The 20051-nt window shown below is 41.0% G+C and overlaps 1 protein-coding gene across 1 annotated transcript in view; it reads right to left on the reverse strand.

The window, feature by feature from the left end:
• The window catches only part of Ppm1d (protein phosphatase, Mg2+/Mn2+ dependent 1D), a 35434-nt gene that overhangs the window by 3779 nt on the left and 11604 nt on the right, over positions 1-20051 (reverse strand). Inside the window, exons 2-5 of the mRNA XM_032912382.1 lie at positions 16931-17159; positions 10366-10490; positions 5866-6056; positions 3109-3351 (exon numbers count right to left, since the gene is read on the reverse strand). Coding sequence (XP_032768273.1) covers positions 3109-3351; positions 5866-6056; positions 10366-10490; positions 16931-17159 — 788 coding nt within the window. The remainder of the gene's footprint in view (positions 1-3108; positions 3352-5865; positions 6057-10365; positions 10491-16930; positions 17160-20051) is intronic.

Consider the following 20051-nt stretch of genomic DNA (forward strand, 5'->3'; position numbering starts at 1 on the left):
GCTCAGGTGTCACTCTGTTTTTGTTTTCTGTTGTGTATGTCAGCTAAGCTGCCCATGAGGGTCCATGAATTCCCCTTTCTCTACATTCCATCTCCCCACAGGGTGCTAGGATTACAAATGTTCCTGCTGTATGTCTAGCTCTCACATTGATTCTGGGTATTAGGACACAAGTGATTCTGCTTGCACATCACCCATTTTACCCACCCAGACATATCTGTAGCCCTTCCTTTTCCTTCCTAAGAGAAGGTCTTGATGATATTACCCATAACTCTCCAAGAGTCCCAGTGCTAAGAAACGTTTGTTGTCCGCAATAGTATCTCACCCTGTAGTCCAGACTGCTCTCAGACTTGCAGAAATCCTCCTGTCTAAGCCTCCTAGATTTTCAGATTACAGCAGGAATCACTCTGTGCCTAGACCCTAACCCTAAGGGACCCTGCTCTATTTGCCTAAAGAGCAACTCCATTCTGTGTTTATTTGATGTTAGTGTTAAGTACTATGGGCTATTGAGATGGCTCAGTATGTAAGATAAAGATGCGTCCAACAGGAGCCTGGCAAACTGAGTTCAACCCCCAGCACCCACATAAAATCAAGAGGAGAAAACAGCATAAAGTCATCCTCTGACCTCCTCATGAACGCTGTGGCACACACACCCACACTCCCATAGCGATGAATTCAAAAGGAAGCTGGGTGTGGTGTTGCAAGTTTAATCACAGCATGTGGAGGCAGAGGCGGGCAGAACTCTGTGATTTCAAGGCCAGCCTGGACTACACAGTGAGTTTCAGGACAGCAAGAGCTGTCTCAAACTACAAAGCAAGCCTGTGATCACAGCAATTCAGGTGTCTAAGGCAAGAGGACCGTAAGTTCAAGATGAACCTAGACTATACATTAAGTTCAAGGCCAGCCAAAAGTAATGAGCGAGGATATAACTTAGCAGTAGAGTGTTTATGCTCCATTCGATAGACCCCAAGGTCTATCCTAGTGCAAAAACAAGCAAACTAGACCAAGGGAGGAAGAAAGGAAAACTCACTGTCAATTACTGATGACAGACTACACCTCACCTCATTGCATGTATATTTTTGTCATCTATGTGAAGTAAGAGGTAACATAGTAACGATAAATTCCAGACACTGACTTTCACAACCACAGTACCCAAAGTAAAAGTCCTCCCAAGGCCTTTTGTCTAGGACAGGCCTATAATCCCATCATGTGGAAGTGGGGAGGCAGGAGAAGCAGGAATTCAAAGCTAACCTGGGCTACATGAGAGCCTATCTAAAAACAAAACAGTTCAGGGACCCTTTTAAAATTTGCTTAAAAGATGTAGCATACTGCTTTATTTCCCACTTTGTCAGTCTCCTAAAAAATAAAACTCTAACAAAGCCAAGTTAACTGAGTTCTACGTAAATCAGGAAACAAATGCTATACTCATTTAAGTATGCTCCTCAGCTTATATTTTTTTATTAAAGATTTAATTTATTTTTATTTATGTGTATAAATGGGTGTGGATACCCTAGGAGTCAGAAGAGGCTATCAGATCCACTTGAGTCAGAATCACACATGGTTTTGTGCTGCCTGGTATGGATGCTGGGACCCAAACTCAAGTCAGACAAGTACTTTAACCAGTGAGCCGTCTCTCTCTAGCCCGACCTCAGCACATCTCAAACGCATTCTATTTTAATTTACACTAAGAAATTGAATAATCAGGCATGGTGGCATACTTCTATAATCACAGCACTCAAGTAGGAGGATCAGGTTGGAGGCCTGAAATCATGTGTCAAACAAGTAATGTAAGAAGCTAATGCTATTTCTTATTTACGCTAATAAAAACCCAAGCCTAAGTTCTAATACCCTACGGGCCAGTTCAATCTTGATTCTGTATGACTTTGCTCAAAATATTTAACCTCTGTGTTGTTGTTGGTAACATGGATCACATCAAGATAACTCTGTATTATAGGTTTAAATTAACTCTTCTGTGTACAAGTGGTTCCCAGATTTATGCTTTACAAATATTCATAGATTCATAAAAAGGATCAGTAAGTTCCACATATTAACATTTTTCAGTGACCACAATAATTTTTCTATTAAATTATATGCATACAACTGACTTCAAATTAGTCCTGTGTGAGAATGGCTCTTTGAAGAACTGAGAATGTGGTTTAGTGGCAGTATGCTCAGCATTCACAAATATCTGGGCAGAGGGGAAAGGATTCTTTCCAGCAATGAATTAAACAGCAAAGATCCATCACTTTCTTGAACTAATTCGAATAAAAACTTGTCTTGGGGCTGGGGATTTAGCTCAGTGGTAGAGCGCTTACCTAGGAAGCGCAAGGCCCTGGGTTCGGTCCCCAGCTCCGAAAAAAAAGAACCAAAAAAAAAAAAAAAAAACTTGTCTTAATTAACTAGTTATGACTGTAAATACTGTAATCCCAGCACTTGGGAAATAGAAGCAGGAAGATCAGGAATTAAAGATCACCCTCAACTGCACAGCCAGTACAAGGCTACCAGGGGCCACACCCATGAGACCTTGTCTTAAACACCAACAAGAGGTGTTGGAATGAATGAGAACGCCCCACCCCCTAGATATCTGAACACTTGGTCCCTAACTGGTACAACTGTTTGCAAAGAATTAGGAGGGGGTGCCCTTACTAAGGAAGGTGTGCGTCTCAGAGGAGGCTTTGAGATTTCAAAAGACTTGAGAGACTCCCAGTGCTCTCTCTTGGTTGTGGATCAAGATGTGAGCTCTCAGAGCTGGCAAAGTAGCTCAGCAGTTAAAAGTACTTGTGCTTGCAGAGGACCCAGGCTGCTCACATCCCAATACCCACATGGCAGCTCACACCTGTCCGGATTTCCAGCTCTAGGGGATCTACTGTTCTCTTCTTACCTCAGCTGGCACCTGGCATGCACATGGTAAACAGACTTACATTCAAGCAAAACACTCATATACATAAAATGAGATCTAAAATAGGAGAGATCTCAGCTGTTCTTTGACTCCGACCCTCTGAAACCACAAGCCAGATTAACACTTTCTTGTCATGGTTAGTCTTGGTCATGGTGTTTTATCAGGAGACACACACACACACACACACACACACACCCTGTAGCACTGTGTACCTTGACTGGTGGTGTAGAACTTGGAGAAGGAGTCATCACACAGGTTTCTTGGCTGTTGTAAGTAGGGCTATCAGTCAGGTTCAGAAAGAGCTCATCTTCATTGGTAAAGTTCCCTTGATTATCTACTTCTGGAGAGATGCAGATTACTATGGCACTTGTGTTATCTGCTCGAAGCATACGCTGCCTCCAGCGGCCAAGTGCTCGATTCACAAGCATTTTAGCACAAGACTGTCCTTGCTCACCCTATATTTAAAAGAACAGAAGAAAGAACATTAACTCTCAATTACTCACCATTGCATATGATTCAAATCAAAAAACCTGGTGGATCTGGTGAGATGGCTCAGTTAAGGGTGCCTGCTACCAAGACTCAAGGTCTCCATCCAGTTCAATCCCTAGACCCACATGGTAGGAGTGACCAGCTCCTCTTCAAGCTGCCCTCTGACCAACACATACACATCACATGCATAAACACAATAAAACAAAAATTTAAAAATAAAAAAGCTAAAGTATGGCCAAATAAGCTAATAAAATTAAAATTTTCAAACATGATCTAAAATTTCTATAATCATGCATCTAAAATTTTTTTAAAAATACAGTTTGGGGCAGGGCATTGTAGTGCAAGCCTTAATTCAAGCACTCCAAGACAGACGCATCTCAGTTCAGGGCCAGACTGGTCTACATATCAAGTTCCAGCATAGCCAGCTCTTACAGACCCTGCCTCGGAAGGAAGGAAGGAAGGGAGGGAGGGAGGGAGGGAGGGAAGGAAAAGGGGGATGGGGGAGAAAGGGACAGAGAGGGAGAGGGAGGGAGAGAGAGACAGGGAGGGAGGGAGGGAGAGAAAGACAGGGAGGGAGGATGTGAGTGAGTCTTCTCTGGTGATTAAATTAGATACTGATGTACCAGGTGTAATGATACAAACCTCTAATATCAACACTGAAGAGGCTGAGGCAGGAGGATCACTATACCAGGATGGGAGATAAAGGATGTACTTTTATCTCTTTAGTCAAGAAGTTTGGTCTACTCTAAGGAAAGTTACAGAGAAGTCACCTTTAAGAGGAAGTAAATCATTATAAATATAATAAACAGGGTTGGGGATTTAGCTCAGTGGTAGAGCACTTGCCTAGCAAGCACAAGGCTCTGGGTTCAGTCCCCAGCTCCGAAAAAAAAAAGAAAAGAAAAGAAAAAATAAATAAATATAATAAACAAATGAGGCAATTAGATATGGTAGGAAAAAACTCGCTGCAGCGGTCAACTTCCACATAACTGAGAAGCCCTCTACAGTGACCTGGTCCAGTAACGCCAGCTACCCGGAACACCATAGGAAGATCACTGGTGCCCAAGAACAGGGAACCACACTGACAATACACAGAGATAGCCCAGAACATCCTAGAGCTCACTGTGTAGCCCAGGCTGGTCTGTAACTGGTAGTCCTCCTGTTTCATATACTCACATGATTATAGACATGGAATATTATGAGTTTTGAGTTATAGAAACATTTTGTGTGCCATAAAAAAAATCACTGTCGAATTATAATACATTTGGAAAAAGGATTCTAATTTTAGTGACGTTAAAAGAAGAGTCTTCTATGAGGGTGCACACTTGTAAATCTACCATTTGTGACGTTTAGACACAAGTATCAAGAATTCAAGGCTAGTCTCACTGCCTAAGTATGAAACCAGAGGGCTTCATCAGAGCCTGTCTCAGAAAACCCAAACATAACAAAAGGTGGAAAGTATGCATCTAAACTGACTGAGGGCAGTGTCCATGGTTATCAACTACTGACTCTCCCACACTCTTCTGGTACATAGTTCACATGGCAACACAAGCCATCAGGACTCACTGTGAAGCACTCCTTTGCCCTTCACTTTTCAGTACATCTGCTTTACTTCTCAGCAAAGCTCCATGGAGAAAAATAATTCCATACAAGCTATTTCTTTCATTTGTTCTTTTAGTTTTTCTTGTTTCTTGAGATAGGGTCTTATTATATTGCTCTGGCTGTCCTGTAACTCACAATTTAGACTAGGCTGGCCTCCAACTCAGAGATCCACCTGTCTCTGCCTCCCGAGGGCTGGGACCAAAGGTATATGCTATCACCACCCAAGAATTTATTTCATCTTTGTTATTATCTGATAATTACTAACTGCAAAACACTAAGTGTGGGTAATAAGAACAAATGTTGAAATAACAACTCTTAGCTTTAACAAACTTACAGTTTGATGGAATTGGCATTTATAGTCTTTTTTTTTTTTTTCAGACTAGGCACTGAGGACTGAACATGAGGCAAGGTGATGTATACCTGTCATCTCTACTCTCAGGAAGTAAGACAGGAGAATTAATCCCAAATTTTAGGTCAGCCTACACAATCTAGGAGACACCCTATCTGAAAGTGAAAGAAAAAAAGACTGGAGGTATAGCTCACAGCTAATGTATTTGCCTGGCATCTGTTAAATCCTGAGTTCAATGTTCAGTGCCAAAAACCAAACATTACATTACATTTTATGCTAAGTGAATACTAGATTTAAAAGGACATTTGGTATATCATCATGTGTGTAGGAAAAAGCCAAAGTAGGTAAGTACATAGATACAGAAAAGCCCAGAGGTTGCAAGGTGTATGGAAAAGGAGGAGAGTCACTGGAAACGGTTATGAGTTTGTTCAGAGCAATGATAAGACACAAGACAAACCTCCTGAGCTAGACTCACAACCATGGACAACAAAACAAATACTTCAGACCACATCAAACCTAAGTCACTTCTCACCATCAAGTATTTTTTCTCCTCTTGGTCTTGGCACATGGAGATGGCATCTTGAGGTGGAACCATATTCCAAAGCCCATCACTTCCCAGGATAATATATTTGTGCTTCTGGGGGTCAAGTGTGTGAACACTGGTGTCCGGTTGAGGCGACACCACAAACTTACCACTGAAGAAATCATAGCTCCACAAGTCACCTAGAGAAAGGGGGCAGAAGAAGCACTAACTATTACTTGCAAGAGAGTCACATCACCGACTGAAGAAAAATAGTCCCTAGGTCCATTCCTGTAGTGCACTGCAACTGACAGCATTTAAAACCCACACCATCATACCAGGACAAGAGAATTCCATCAACATGCTGAAGAACCAGCATGGGAATTTGCAGCAAACACCTCCTCCTTAACCTTAAAGTAGTGCTAAAGAAAGCTGCAAAATGGGGTTGGGGATTTAGCTCAGTGGTGCGCTTGCCTAGGAAGCAAAAGGCTCCGAGAGAAAAAAAAAAACCAAAAAAAAAAAAAAAAAAAAAGCTGCAAAATGAACTAAGCACTCTCAGAATATCCATGTTTTCTCTCATTTGTGGCTCTGAGATTTTAAGCAAATATACAAGTTCATGTACTTATGGAATGAAATTAGAAATGAAACTATCTAGGGGAAACAACTGGGACTAGTAAAAGAGGATGTCAGGAATAAGATAGGAGGGCACAACAGACAATATACTCAAAGGACAGAAAACCTTAAATAAAAATGACCTCTGTAGGTTTAGGGTCAGTACTTGTAACCCAGCAACATGTACAATTTAAATACCAATGAAAAATATAAATCAAATCTATGCAATGGGGTAGAGATATACATCAGAAATAAGAGTACTTGCTTAGGATATAAAAAGACCTAAGTTTGAGCCTCAGAAGGACATATTTATTAACTCTTTTTGAACAACAACAAAAGAATACTTTATCTTGACTGCTACCTTTTTTCCAGTACTATGCTGGAGTTCTTTCTCAGCACTGTAGGATGATTAAAAATACAGGTGAATTGAATAGGAGGAAATTATTCATGGATAATTTCATTGTACAAAGAAAACCACAGAGAAAATAAAGCTAAATATAGTAGTGCACACTCGTAATCCTACTATTCTGAAGAATGGGAAAGGAGGATGGATTCCAAGTTTTAGCCAGCCATGGCAACTCAGTAGGACCCCATTATGAAATTACAAAGAACTCAGTGCAGCTAGGCAGGAGAGTGCTAGCTAGCATATGAGGCCCTGAGTTCAAACCCCAGCACCATAAACAGCTCTGCAAGCTTGTTAAACCCAACAGAGAGAAGTCAATATATATACACATAGACATATATGTTTTTCAAGACAGGGTCTCTCTGTGTAACCTGGCTGTCCTAGAACTGACTCTGCGGGCCAGGCTGGCATCAAATTCAGAGATCTTGCTTGCCAAGTACATGTGCCAACATGTTTATAATAAGTGTTTTTAAAATGAAGCACAGTTGACACTTGCTTCTGAATGGCTATCTTCCTCTCAGTCCATTTCCTCACTAGAGAATGCTTTTTTCTTTCTTAATTAAAAAATGTTTAATGTGGATAACATATATTTAATAGGCACTGGGCCGCTGAGATGATTCCATAGCTAAGGGTGACTGATACCAAGCCTGAAAACCTGAGTTTTATATCCCTGGGACCCACATTACTGGAAGGATAGAACTGTCTCTCAAAAGTTGTCCTCTGGGGGTTGGGGATTTAGCTCAGTGGTAGAGCGCTTGCCTAGCAAGTGCAAGGCCCTGGGTTCGATCCCCAGCTCCGAAAAAAAGAAAAAAGAAAAAAAAAGTTGTCCTCTGACATCCGCATGTATGCTGTGGCATACGTGCACAAATACAAATGCATCAATAAATGAAAAAAATTATAAAGAATGATCATTAAGAATAAAGAGGGGTTGGAGAGATGGCTCAGTAGTTAAGAACACACTGGCTGCTCTTCCAGAGGTTCAGAGTTCAAGTCCCAGTAGCCATATGGTGGCTCACAAACAACAATAATGCCAGTCTCATGGGATCTGAAACCCTCTTCTAGCCTCTAAGGGCACACCGCACATACATGGTGCAGAGACATATGTGCAGTGTAAATATACATACACATAAAATTTTTAAAAAAAGAAGAAGAAACTTAAAGCAGACTACAGAAGAGGCACTGAGAAAAATGGCAGAATATACCCAAGACACAGATGACAGGCTTCTTAAGAGCATCATCCAAAAAGTTCTTGAGATGGTGTTTGAAATTGCTTTGAATTTGTTAGTTAAAATCCCTAGAGTCTGAAAATTTAAATTCATCACAACATACTTATAGCCATCTCCCAATAGCATCCCAGGATGTCTGTTCTGTAGATCAAAGGGAGGAGGAGCCTTAGGCAGATGCTTGCCAGATGGCGGTCATTTCCCTTTCCACCAGTAGAGGGTGCTGAAAAGACACCAGGAGCAGTTCCTCTGCTTCCAGGGCTTGGCTTTCAGAGAGTACCCGGCAGCTCAAGTATCAGCAACTGTCAGACCCCCACCCAACTTGCCCCAAACTGTCAACTCTGTGGCTGCTTGCTGGCCTCCTCCCTGTGACTGACCTACTACAAGGGTGCCCTTGCTTCAGTGATCTAGTATCAAAACTACAATCAAAATACCTTTTTATGACAGAAATCCTGAAGCCAGTCATGGTGAATAGTCACTGACTATAATAGCACTTGTGAAGTAGAGGCAGGAGAATCAGGGGTTTAAAGACTGCTCAGCTATACACCCAATTCTTCAAGTCAGCCTGTGCTAAAAAACTTTTTTTATAAAAAGAACAGAAAGAATTGAGTCGATGACTGACTTGGTGGGTAATAGCACTTGCCACCAAGCCTGAGATCCTGAAATAAACCCCCAGCACACACACGATGAACAAAAATCTTGGGAGATGTTCTCTAACCTCAAGAGCACTGTGGCATGTATATACCCATATAATTTTCACTTCCAGTCTGTGAATAGAGAGCATACAGAGCACACTGTTAGCAGCCTGTGTCTTGACCGAACTCATTTTTCCCTCACCAACCCAATCAAGCCTTTGCTTATTTTTGAGACAGGGTGTCAAATAGACCTTGAATCAAAGTCATTATGTAGTTGAAGATGATCTTAAACTTTTGATCCCTCTGCCTCCACCTACCAAGTCCTGGGATTACATGTGTGCACTCTGACAGTACATTCAGTACTGGGATGTAACACAGTCTGTGTGCATGTTGGGCAGGTACTCTAGCAAGTGAGTCACATGCCCAGCCTAATTCCAGCACTGTGACAATTCCTGATACACTATATAATCTTTCCCACATCGGGATCCACTCCTGAAGTATTTTCCACAAAACCAGTCAATTCTCCACTTTCAAGATACTCTCTAAAAGTGGCATTTCTGTCACAATGTATAAAGAATTTTTTCCTTTCTTTAAAAAAAAAAAAATTTCAGCACTGTCTCTTTCTTTCAAGGGATTTCCTGATCTAAAGTCACTTAATTTACATCTTCACTGACTACCACTCCCAGCTGCAAGGGGTTATTCACCAACAACAGTCTGTCCGAATTACACACCCCAGGCATTACACAACCAACACTAGGTTACTCAGCTATCTGCTAAGCAAAAACATTTATTTTCTCATAGAATTTTCTTTTATTTATTCTTATTTTATGTGCATTGGTGTTTTTTCTCCATATATGTCTGTATGAGGATGTCATATCCCCTGTAACTGGAGTTAAAGACAGTTGTGAGCTGTTGTGTGGATTCTGGGAATTGAAATGGGGTCCTTTGGAAGAGCAGGCAGTGCTCTTAACTGCTAAGCCATCTCTCCAGCCCCAAGAATTTTCTTTAGAAAAACTGCCCCATGTAGACGAGTCAAAGCAGGTACTTCATTAGTTATAATTCTCTAATCTCAGCTTTCATTAGTTATAATTCTCTAGTCTCAGCTTAGGTGGTGACCATGCCTGTAACCCCAGCCAATTGGGAGACAGAGAGAGGAGGGTCACTGTGAGGACAAGACCACACAGGGCCATCATTTATATCAGGCCAGCCTGGGCTACAATGAAATCTCAAAAATAAAACAAAACAAGAATATTTCATATTTCTCCCATGGACTCCTTCCGACTCTCAGGAGTTCTCTCTCAATTTTTCTTAAAAAAAAAAAAATTCATTCTGTTCAAAAATAAAAAAATAAAACCAGAAGACTAGAAATAAATTGTTTGTATTTTGGCATGAACAATTTATTTTGCTACAGAAAGTACAGATGAAAATTAGTAAGACTGCAAACATTAATAATAAGCAAAGAACAACTGGTGCTAAACTATGAACTTCAATTCTTCCCTCGCATTTAAAGTACTGTCATACAGTTTCCTCATCTCTAATCTTACCATCTAAGGTCTCATCTCTCCACAGCGTCTTTTATTTCACCACTGTATAGAGCAGAAAATACAACATGACTTTACCAAATATAAGTCCATCTTACCAAGTGCTCTTGCTACAGCCAGGAAAGGAATCTGATCAATGACTGTACTCCTTCTCACAGGTCCACTGTGAGTGAGCCGAGGTCTTTTCCAAACTACACGATTCACTCCAGACTTGTTCATCACACTAAAAAGTGAACAGAGTTCATAAGTAGTCTAAATGATTAAAATACAACCAAGCCTGAGATATTAAGAATTAACAAAATTAGACTATGTTATCAAAAAATAATGACATACATTCAAGTACAAAGATATAACAAGCCAAGGTTCTTGGCTATAAAAAAGACAGACAAAACAGGTTAGGATTTACATGAGAGGGATTTGACTAGATTAGGCCAAATAGAACCAAATGCAAATAATATGAAAATGAAGCACAGGACGGCAGGACTCAAAACAATAAGAAGGGTGAAAAAGAGCCTTGATAAATGGACACATTTATATATAATAAATTTAAAAGTGTTTTGCCGTTTTACTGGGATTGAGGGAAACAGAGGAATGTCCGCTACAATGATTCTGCTTTGAAGGTAACAGGAGCTGGGCATGCTTACCCAGACCTCCAGGCCCCTGGAAGGCTGTGGCAGAAGGCTCAGCGCCTCTCTGGAGCACAGATTCCTATATAATCCAAAGCATGAAACTAGACCTCGAAAATATAACAGCTTTATAGATACATATCTGGGAGTTAAAAGATAGGAAAATCCTCCTACAACTTTGCCAAAGAAGCAATAAAAATCTTTATACAGGAGTTAGTCACCTCAGGGTACCTAAAACTTTCATAAGTATAGTTAATTATTTTTTTAAAAGAATCAAAGTATAATGGAGATGATTGCTAATTCTGTGCTTGCTGTGACTGAATGGGATTTACTTAAAAGAAACCGACCCTTATTTCAAATTAACCATGCTTTTTCTGTGCCACACCCTCCAACACACACACGCACCTTGTACAAGACAGTTTCTCTGATCCCCCCAGAGCTGGGGACCGAACTCAGGGCCTTGTGTTTGCTAGGCAAGCGCTCTACCACTGAGCTAAATCCCCAACCCTCTGATTTTTTTTTTTAATGTCAGTAGAGGAGCTAGAGAAATAGCTGAGTCTATAAAGTGCCTGCCATGAAAACAGGAAACCTTTAGTTCTATCCTCAGAAACCAAATAAAAGCAAGGCATGCTGGGCTGGTGGTACACGCAAAGATGAATGCAGGCTGGTGAGTCTGATAGAAGGATCCCTGGCTCGCTGGCCATTCAGCCTACACAAGTCAGCGAGGCCAGGACACAGAGAGAGACATCTCCAACACCAGGTGAACAAACCATCTCCCAAGGTATGTTGGCCTGGGTACCTGCAATCCCACCTACTAAGAAGACTGGGCCGGAGGATCATGAAATTTAAGGTCACCTGGACACCTAATGAGAAACTCATCTCCAAATATAATCAAGGGGAGCAGAAAGATATTCTGGGGGTAAAAGGGCTTGCCACCAAGCCTGGTGACTGAAGTTCAATCCACAAGGCCCACATATTAGAAGGAAAGAGCTGTTTCCTACAAGGTGTTTTCTGGCCTTTATGCATGCCTACACAACACAAATAAATGTAATAAAAAATTCAAAGTTGACAGAAGATATGCAAACCACTTGATATGAAAACTTTCCCCACCCCACTGGTAGGAACTGAACACTGAGCCTTGAGCATGCTAGGCACCCACCTGATTTGCCACTGGCCCAACATACTGATTTGCCAGATAGACTCACTATTAATAAAAAGTCTGACACACTGAGGCATGTGTCACCTTATTAGTTTACTGTATTGACTTTGAGTAGCAGGGCTCTATCTCCCTAAACTAAGCGAACACTAACTCTATGTGCACTGAGAGTCAATTGGCTTCACAGTCTGGAAAACTAGACTAGGGATACAGCTCAATTGTAAAGCATCTGGCTAGCATATATGAGCCCTTAGGTTCAATATCCAGTACTACAGAAAAAAAAAAAAAAGAAGAAAAGACTAAAAAAAAAGGACAGTAGTGATGGTTGAATGCACTGAAGCACTTGAGGTTGCAAGCCTGTCAACCTGAACTCAATCTCTAGGACTTATGTAAAAGCCAGACATAAGGGGTTGGGGATTTAGCTCAGCGGTAGAGCGCTTGCTAGGCAAGCGGAAAGCCCCGGGTTCGGTCCCCAGCTTTGAAAAAAAAAAAAAATAAAAAAAAAAAAAAAGCCAGACATAAGTGCAGGGACATCTGTAATCCCAGCACTACTCCAGGGAAATAAAAGACAGAGATAGGAGAATCGGTGAAGCTTTCTGGTCACCTAGCATGGTATATCAGCAGAAAAAGAGCAAAGAAACCCTGTGACACAAGGTAGAAGACAGGAAGAAACGCCAATTGTCCTCTGACCTCTACACTTTCCATGGTGCACACACTCCCAACAAGACTGACAGGGAGAGAGTAAGTACACAAGTTTATCTAAAGAGGACAAGCAACACGAGTCAGGAGAGCCAAGCAACAGTGGGAAATGGTCAATATGCATTGTGCTACGTTAATACAATTCTAGGAAACACTGTAAGTAGGAAATGGGAAACTGACTCTATAGCTTAATTTTTATTAAACTTAAGCAGTCACATGTGGCCAGTGGTCATCACTGATATGGTGACAGTACAGCTGAAACAGATTGAAACAGAAAAACCAAAAAATGTCTATATAGAGCAGAATTCCAAAAAGTCCCTTGTTCACCATTCTTTTGGAGATTAAGTTCACCTTTCAGTTCTAAAACCAGGGAGAGTTAGAACACTAAAGGCAGTCACTTTCTTATGTTTCTTCAAAGCTGAAACTCAAATGGGGAGAATGAAGTAAACTGGCCATTCACAAGAAGATCAACAGGGAGATGCAGCAAGAACAAATACCAGCATCCTGTCCTCGAACCATCTTAAAGCCCAAGTGTTCTCTCTAAAGACCACACACCTGACAGGTGAGCCTCAGCACAGAGCAATTCCAGGAGCTGTCTCCAACACAAATGCACTCAAGAGTTCCCCTGAGAGTTCACTGGCAAGGATATTATGGTCCTTGAGTGTCTGAGAAACAAGACAAATGATGGTACTGTTTGTTTAAGAAAAAAAGTCTAAAACCAAAGCAAAGTTACAAGACACTACACTTTCACCGCACACTCTGCTCTTGCTCTGTATTAAAAGGCAAATGGAGAGGAACAGCCTGACACGCAGAGAGCTGACTGCACATCAACAGAAGGCTGCAAAAACAAGAGTGCTGGCCAGCAGCCTAGGTCAGGATTGAGGGAAGACAGGAAATAACTTATCATAAAACGGCTCAATTTTTGCAAAAATACACCTGCTCCAAAATGGCAAAAGGCATGTGTCCAACTGTCCAGATGGTATTTTTAAGTGAAAAGGCAAAAGTTATAAACTCTTTCTTTTTAAATGCTATTAAAGATCAAAGAAAAAATCAAATAAAATAACTAAAAATTAAGTTAAAAACCAAGAAAATAATCAAGAACAAAATCTTCTTAAAAATATAATGAAAAGACACCAGACCCACCAATATTAAACATACACAGAAAAAGATCAGTGGCACAATTAAATGGCAGAGATCTGCCTACATGTGCAAGGACTGGGTCTGACCTACAGAAATGCCAAAAAAGAAAATAATGCCTCAATTTAAAATATTGTAAGGGCCAAATATGGTGGCACAATCAGGAAGCAATCACAGATAATCTCTGTGAAATCAAGGCCAACCTGGTCTAAAGCCAAAGCTACAGAGTGAGACCCTGTCTCAAAAAAATAAGAAAGAAAATGGGGAACTGGACATACAAGTCAGCAGGAGGGTGCTTGCTTAGTATGCATAAGACTCTCAGTTTAATCCCAAGTAACACTAACACTAACTCACACACACACACACACACACACACACACACACACACACGGAGGGAGGGGGGGGAGGGAGGGAAACAGAGGAGGGGAGAATATAGTCCTAGTAAATGAAAGACAGAAGAAGACAATTATGTGTACACTATCTCTCATAGGATTAAACAGACTATAACCTGAAAACAGATTCATTTAAGATTGCACAGTATAGAACAAAAATAATAAAAATATCCAAGACAGCAATTTTAAGGTCAAAGGAAATCTTGAAAACAATCCTTAGGATTCTCAGGAGTCCCTCTGTAGCCACCGAAATGACTGTTTTGTGGCCTTAGCTCAGAGAACTTGCTTTGTAGATAATGCTGACCTCAACCTACAGCAGTCTCCCTGCCTCTGCTCCCAAATGCTGGGGTTATAGGCAATTGCCACCACTGCTGGCTTAACAGATTTTCAATAAACACCCACTCTGTAATTCAGACCTGACTACAATTTATTATCTAACTTGGGCTGGCTACCAACTCATGACAATCCTGCTTTATGCCCTAGAATGCTGGGATAGTAGGCATGAGCCCCAATACCCAACATAATCAAGTAAGTTTCCTATGTGCCAGGAACTCAGCATCTTCTAACAAGATGCAGGGCTAGGGTGGTTCAGCACTGAAGAGCACTGACTGCTCTTACAGAGAACCTGAGTTCCATTCCTAGCGGCCTCACTGGTGACTCACAGGCACTTCACGTCCAGGTCCGGAAGATCAATGCCCTCTTCCAGACTCCACAGTGACTTGCATGTATGTGGCATAGATTCAAATGCATGTATGCACTCACACATAATAAAGACCTAACTATAAGGTCTGTATACAAGCTAAACTGCACACTTGTTGGAAGCCACAGCTACGTTTGTAAATAGAAATGTGTAGTCTATACAGAGTCTGTAGCCAGATGAAGCTTCATCCCAGGGTCATTTTACAATAAGCAATGCTGTCCTACAACAAAGCTGACATTTGTTTATCTTAACCAGAAAAAGTACAAGAAGAAGATAAACTCAGGCCATCTTTCAGCAAAATAAAAACAAAAGCCTGGTCAGCCTCCTAATCAAGAAGAGGTCTGTAATTGTCCAAGCAGTTATTCACTGCCGAACAGAAAAATATTGCCTGTGTCTCTACTATATTGCTTAGGTTTTTTTATTTTTGAAATTCTAGTTTAAGATTAAAATCTAAAAGGTGAAGCTGAATACATATTAGAAATAGTGTCTCTCAAAATGCAGTCTGGAGAGTCCTCAATAAATGCCAAAGCTTTCTGAGCAGGTGTGCAGAGTCAGCTGTTTTCATATGAGGACCATGTGATAGAGATAGTTTTTCAGGAGTAGAAGACTGGCTATGCTACAGAACCCCAGGAGAAGTGGTTAAATGATGAAGTCATGTACTACAAAACCTAGTATGAGGGCTTCTAACCACATACTATTCTGGAATAAGCAAAACTATGACAGTGAATAGGTCACTGGTTACCAACAATAGGAATGGGCACTGAATAGGCAGAGTGCACAGATAATGTTTGTTTTGCTTTTGGGAAAAGTATCTCTTCTATGTAGCTCATGCTATATGGCCCAAGATGGGATCAAACTTACAGGTACACAGCCTTGTGGCTGTTAGTGCATAATAAAACTACTTTCCAGGTAATACATTTACTCTTCCCTGGGCTTGGTGACACATACTTTAATCCCAGTACTTGAAATGTAGAAGTAGGAGGACCTCTATGAGTTTAAGGCTAACCTGGCCCATACAGTGTCTCAGAAAATAAACATATTAAAAATGTGTGTGTGTGTCCAGCTATTGCAACCAAAGGTAACATTCCATGACAGACAAAAGACAGAAGATATGAAAGACTAGTTGTCACCTACTAAACACTGCCAAGTTCTGCAAAAATAGAAAAGCGTGCTATTCTTGTCAATGAAGTGTTTTCTCTCACTGTAGACTGTACACACACAATACATATATACATATACAACACATACATACATACATACATACATACATACATACATACATGGCCCAAGAGACTTAAAAAGAACACTTTTCTAAATATCTAGGATTATGATAAAGATAAACTGTAAAAACAGTATCTGCAAGGTACATGGCCTAGTCTAACTGTTCTGCTCTGTCCAGATTCTGAAGGTCTTGTATTTATTTGAAAGGCTTAAAATAAAATTCTACCTACTGTTACTTGAGATATTACTTCTCCTTTAGAACCATTTTCATAAGTAAAGCAATCCAAAATAATAAGGTAAATATGAATATATAAATATTTTTGCAACAAGCACATGAAAACCCGTAATACTAGGAGATCAAGTGCTTTAAAAAGGAAGCATAACAAGTATAGCTGCCATGCATGTAACCCCAGCAAAGCACTGGGAGGAAGAGGCAGGAAGATCAGGAGTTCCAGGTCAGGCTCAGCTATACAAAATTCTATCTCAAAAAAAGAGAGTGGGAGGCAAGAGGAAGGATTCGTGTATAATCCCAGAACTATGGGAACTAAAGCAGAGAATAACAAGCTGGAGACCAGCCCTGGCTGGAGTGTGAGTTACATATCAGGCCGGACTACATAACAAAACCTTGCTTCAGTAAAAGGTAGTGGGGGGGTGGGGAGATGTAGAAAGACAAAAGACAGAGCAGATACAGTTAGCTAGCCAGAACCAAAATAAAACAGACAGAACAATTACCTCCCGCCAAGTCCTTCAATTCTTTCTCTTTCCTTGGGAAGTTCTGGCTTGTGATCTTGTGTCACCTCCACAGCTCTCACAAAATCATCCTTTGGGTCATCCTGAATTCCAAGGACCACTCCAGAGTCACCTACATGAGCTACATACATCTTCATGCCCCGTATGATAACCACACTGGCAGTTGTTCCGGACGTGCTGGGAAGACCTGTCATAGTCTTTGGCCATTCTGCTGTAGTAAGAAAGAAAACATTTTATATTTTACTTCTCCAGATATACACATTAGAACAGTTATCAGAATACAAAAAGCAACCTGTCTTGAATTGGCATGTTAATACTTGAGTTTGTACAGCAAAAAGCTTAAGAAAAACATCTTGAGCAGGAGATACAGCTCGGTAGCAGAGCATTTGCTCTAGTATTCTCAAGATTCTAGATGCAATTCCTAGTACAGAATGAACAGGAGGGAGGGAGGGAGGGAGGGAAAGAAGGAAAGCTTAGAATCAACTCGTCTGAGGTAGGGTTTCCATTGCTGTGATAAAACACCATGACCAAAATTTGGTTTTTTTTAGGTTTATTTATTTATTGTGTACAGTGTTCTGCCTGCATGTATGCCTACACACCAGAAGAGGGCATCAGATCTCATTATAGGTGGTTATGAACCACCACGTGGTTGCTAGGAATTGAACTCAGGACCTCGGGAAGAGCAGTCAGTGCTCTTAACCTCTGAGCCATCTCTCCAGCCCCAAGAAAGGGCTTATTTCATCTTGCATTTCCACATCACATTCTATCATCAAAGTCGGGGCAGGAACTCAAGGCAGGAACCTAAAGGTAAGAGCTGATGGCAGAGACCATGGACGTCTTGCTCCTCATGGCTTTCCCATCCTGCCGCTTAGAGAACCCTGGACTACCAGCCCAGCGAGCTGGGCCTTCCTGCATCGACCATCAATTAAGAAAATGCACCATAGGCTTGACCAGAGGTCAATCTGGTCAGGTATTTTCTTAGCTGAGGTTCCCTCTTCCAAAATGATTCTATCTTGTGCCAAAATGACATAAAACTAACTAGAACGCTACCTGAGAATTTAAATCCTCTAATCAATACATTTATTATAAATATAGAATAAAACTATAAACCAATACTGAGAAAAATTACAGGATAAATTTTCTATTTCCGTGTACTACATGGAGAAACAAAGGTATGTTAAGTTCTCTTTGTTTTCTTTGTTAGGAAGCAAACCCAAGGCGTCCCACATGCCACACAAATCTACCTACCAGTACGCAGCAGCCAAGCTCTGCAGTACAGTTGGTTGTAATACCATTTTGTCAAATTCTAGCACCTGTATCTCTCCAGAAATAACCACTTGGTCTTATTTTTAAACAACTTTTAGGGTTTTTGTTTTTTTTTTCCGGAGCTGGGGACCGAACCCAGGGCCTTGCGTTTGCTAGGCAAGCGCTCTACCACTGAGCTAAATCCCCAACCCCTTTAAACAACTTTTAAATATCCAAGTATTTGGTTTTGGTTTTTGGGGTTTGGTGGGTTTTTTTTGTTTTGTTTTTTGAAACAAGATATCACTATGTAGCCCTAACTGGCTTGGAACTGGCTATGTAGATCATGCCTAATCTTGAACTCAGAGACTCTCCCTCTGCCTCCCATATTTTTGTGTGTGTGTGTGTGTGTGTGTGTGTGTGTGTGTGTGTGTGTGTGTGTGTGTGTGTGTGTGTGTACACTTTGCACCTGTGTGTGTGTGTGATTGACTATTATGTGCACCATGTGTGCAGAGCCCAAACAGGCCAGAAGAGGCCATCAAATTCCCTGGAGCTGGAGTTATAGGCAGTGGTCAGTCTCCTGATGTAGGTGCTAGGAACTGAAGGCAGGTCCTCTGCAAAAGCAGGATGTGCTCTTAACTGCTAAACCATCTCTCCACCCACCTAACAACATTTACTGAACATCATGTACAAGGTCCTGTACAAAGAAGATTGAACATATTACTTCAAATACTTGCAGTAAGCCTGTAAGACAAAATTATCATAGTGGTGGTACACACCTTTAATCCCAGCAGTCAGGAGGCAGAGGCAGGCAGATGTCAGTTGGAGGCCAGCCTAATATACAAAGTAAGTTCCAGGACAGCCAAAGCTACATAGAGAAACACTGTCTTAAAAAAACAAAAAAACAAATTATTCCTATTTCATCTTACAAATGAAGAAACCAACACTTTGCATGGTAAAGAAGCCTGCTTAAAATAAATATTAAATAACAGAATCTCAAGTCAATTTCAAACCATATACTGTCTAGTTAAATTCAGGGACAGTCATTCTGTAGTACTAAACTGAAACTGTAAATTCATGATGGCAGATTGAATCATTTATCACATATTCTGCTCACTCAAAGTCTACCGACAGGACAAAATATAAAAGTAACCCCATAGCAGACATGAAGCACAGTAAAGGTCACAAGCAAATAGGAGGGAGTCCTGTAAGTTGGAACAAACAGAATTATACTAGGATAACTGCAGAAGGCAGTCATCTGATAAGCAAGAAAAGTTAACCAGAAAGAATAAATTGGTTCCTTAATTGAGTTCAAGAAAAAACAGTAAAAGCTGAAGATAATGGGTGATACCAAGGCTGGAGCCCCAGGCAGTAGTGAGGAGCACATGCTGCTCCATCATGAGGATCACGGCTTCCACACCTCTGACTCCAGCCTGAAGAAATCCAACAACTTCTGGCCCCACCAGTTTACTTAGTAAATTACCAAAAACAGAATCAGAAATACTTCACAGAACGAGGAAGCTATACAAAATGTTCCTAAAACTGAAATCAGTCAGACAGGCCACCTAAGGAAAAAAGAACATGCCTAAATAGGCCTACAGCCAAAGAGAAAACAAAAAGGCATGCAAAGGCATTCGGTTTTGATTCAGTCACCTGATAAACAGTAATTAAAAGCCACAAGAGAGCACAGCATGAGTACACCTGCTTAAAGTATGACACAGCAAATGTGGCCAGAAACACCGAGCAACAACCAATCAGCTGCTGCAGAGAGCATGCGCGTAAACTGGAGCACTGCAGGAGCACTTGGATATCCTGCAAGAGGGAAGACAGGCTCCTCCTCAACCACCCTTAGGAATACACC

Source organism: Rattus rattus, chromosome 9 (assembly GCF_011064425.1).
Source record: "Rattus rattus isolate New Zealand chromosome 9, Rrattus_CSIRO_v1, whole genome shotgun sequence".
Lineage (NCBI taxonomy): Eukaryota > Metazoa > Chordata > Mammalia > Rodentia > Muridae > Rattus > Rattus rattus.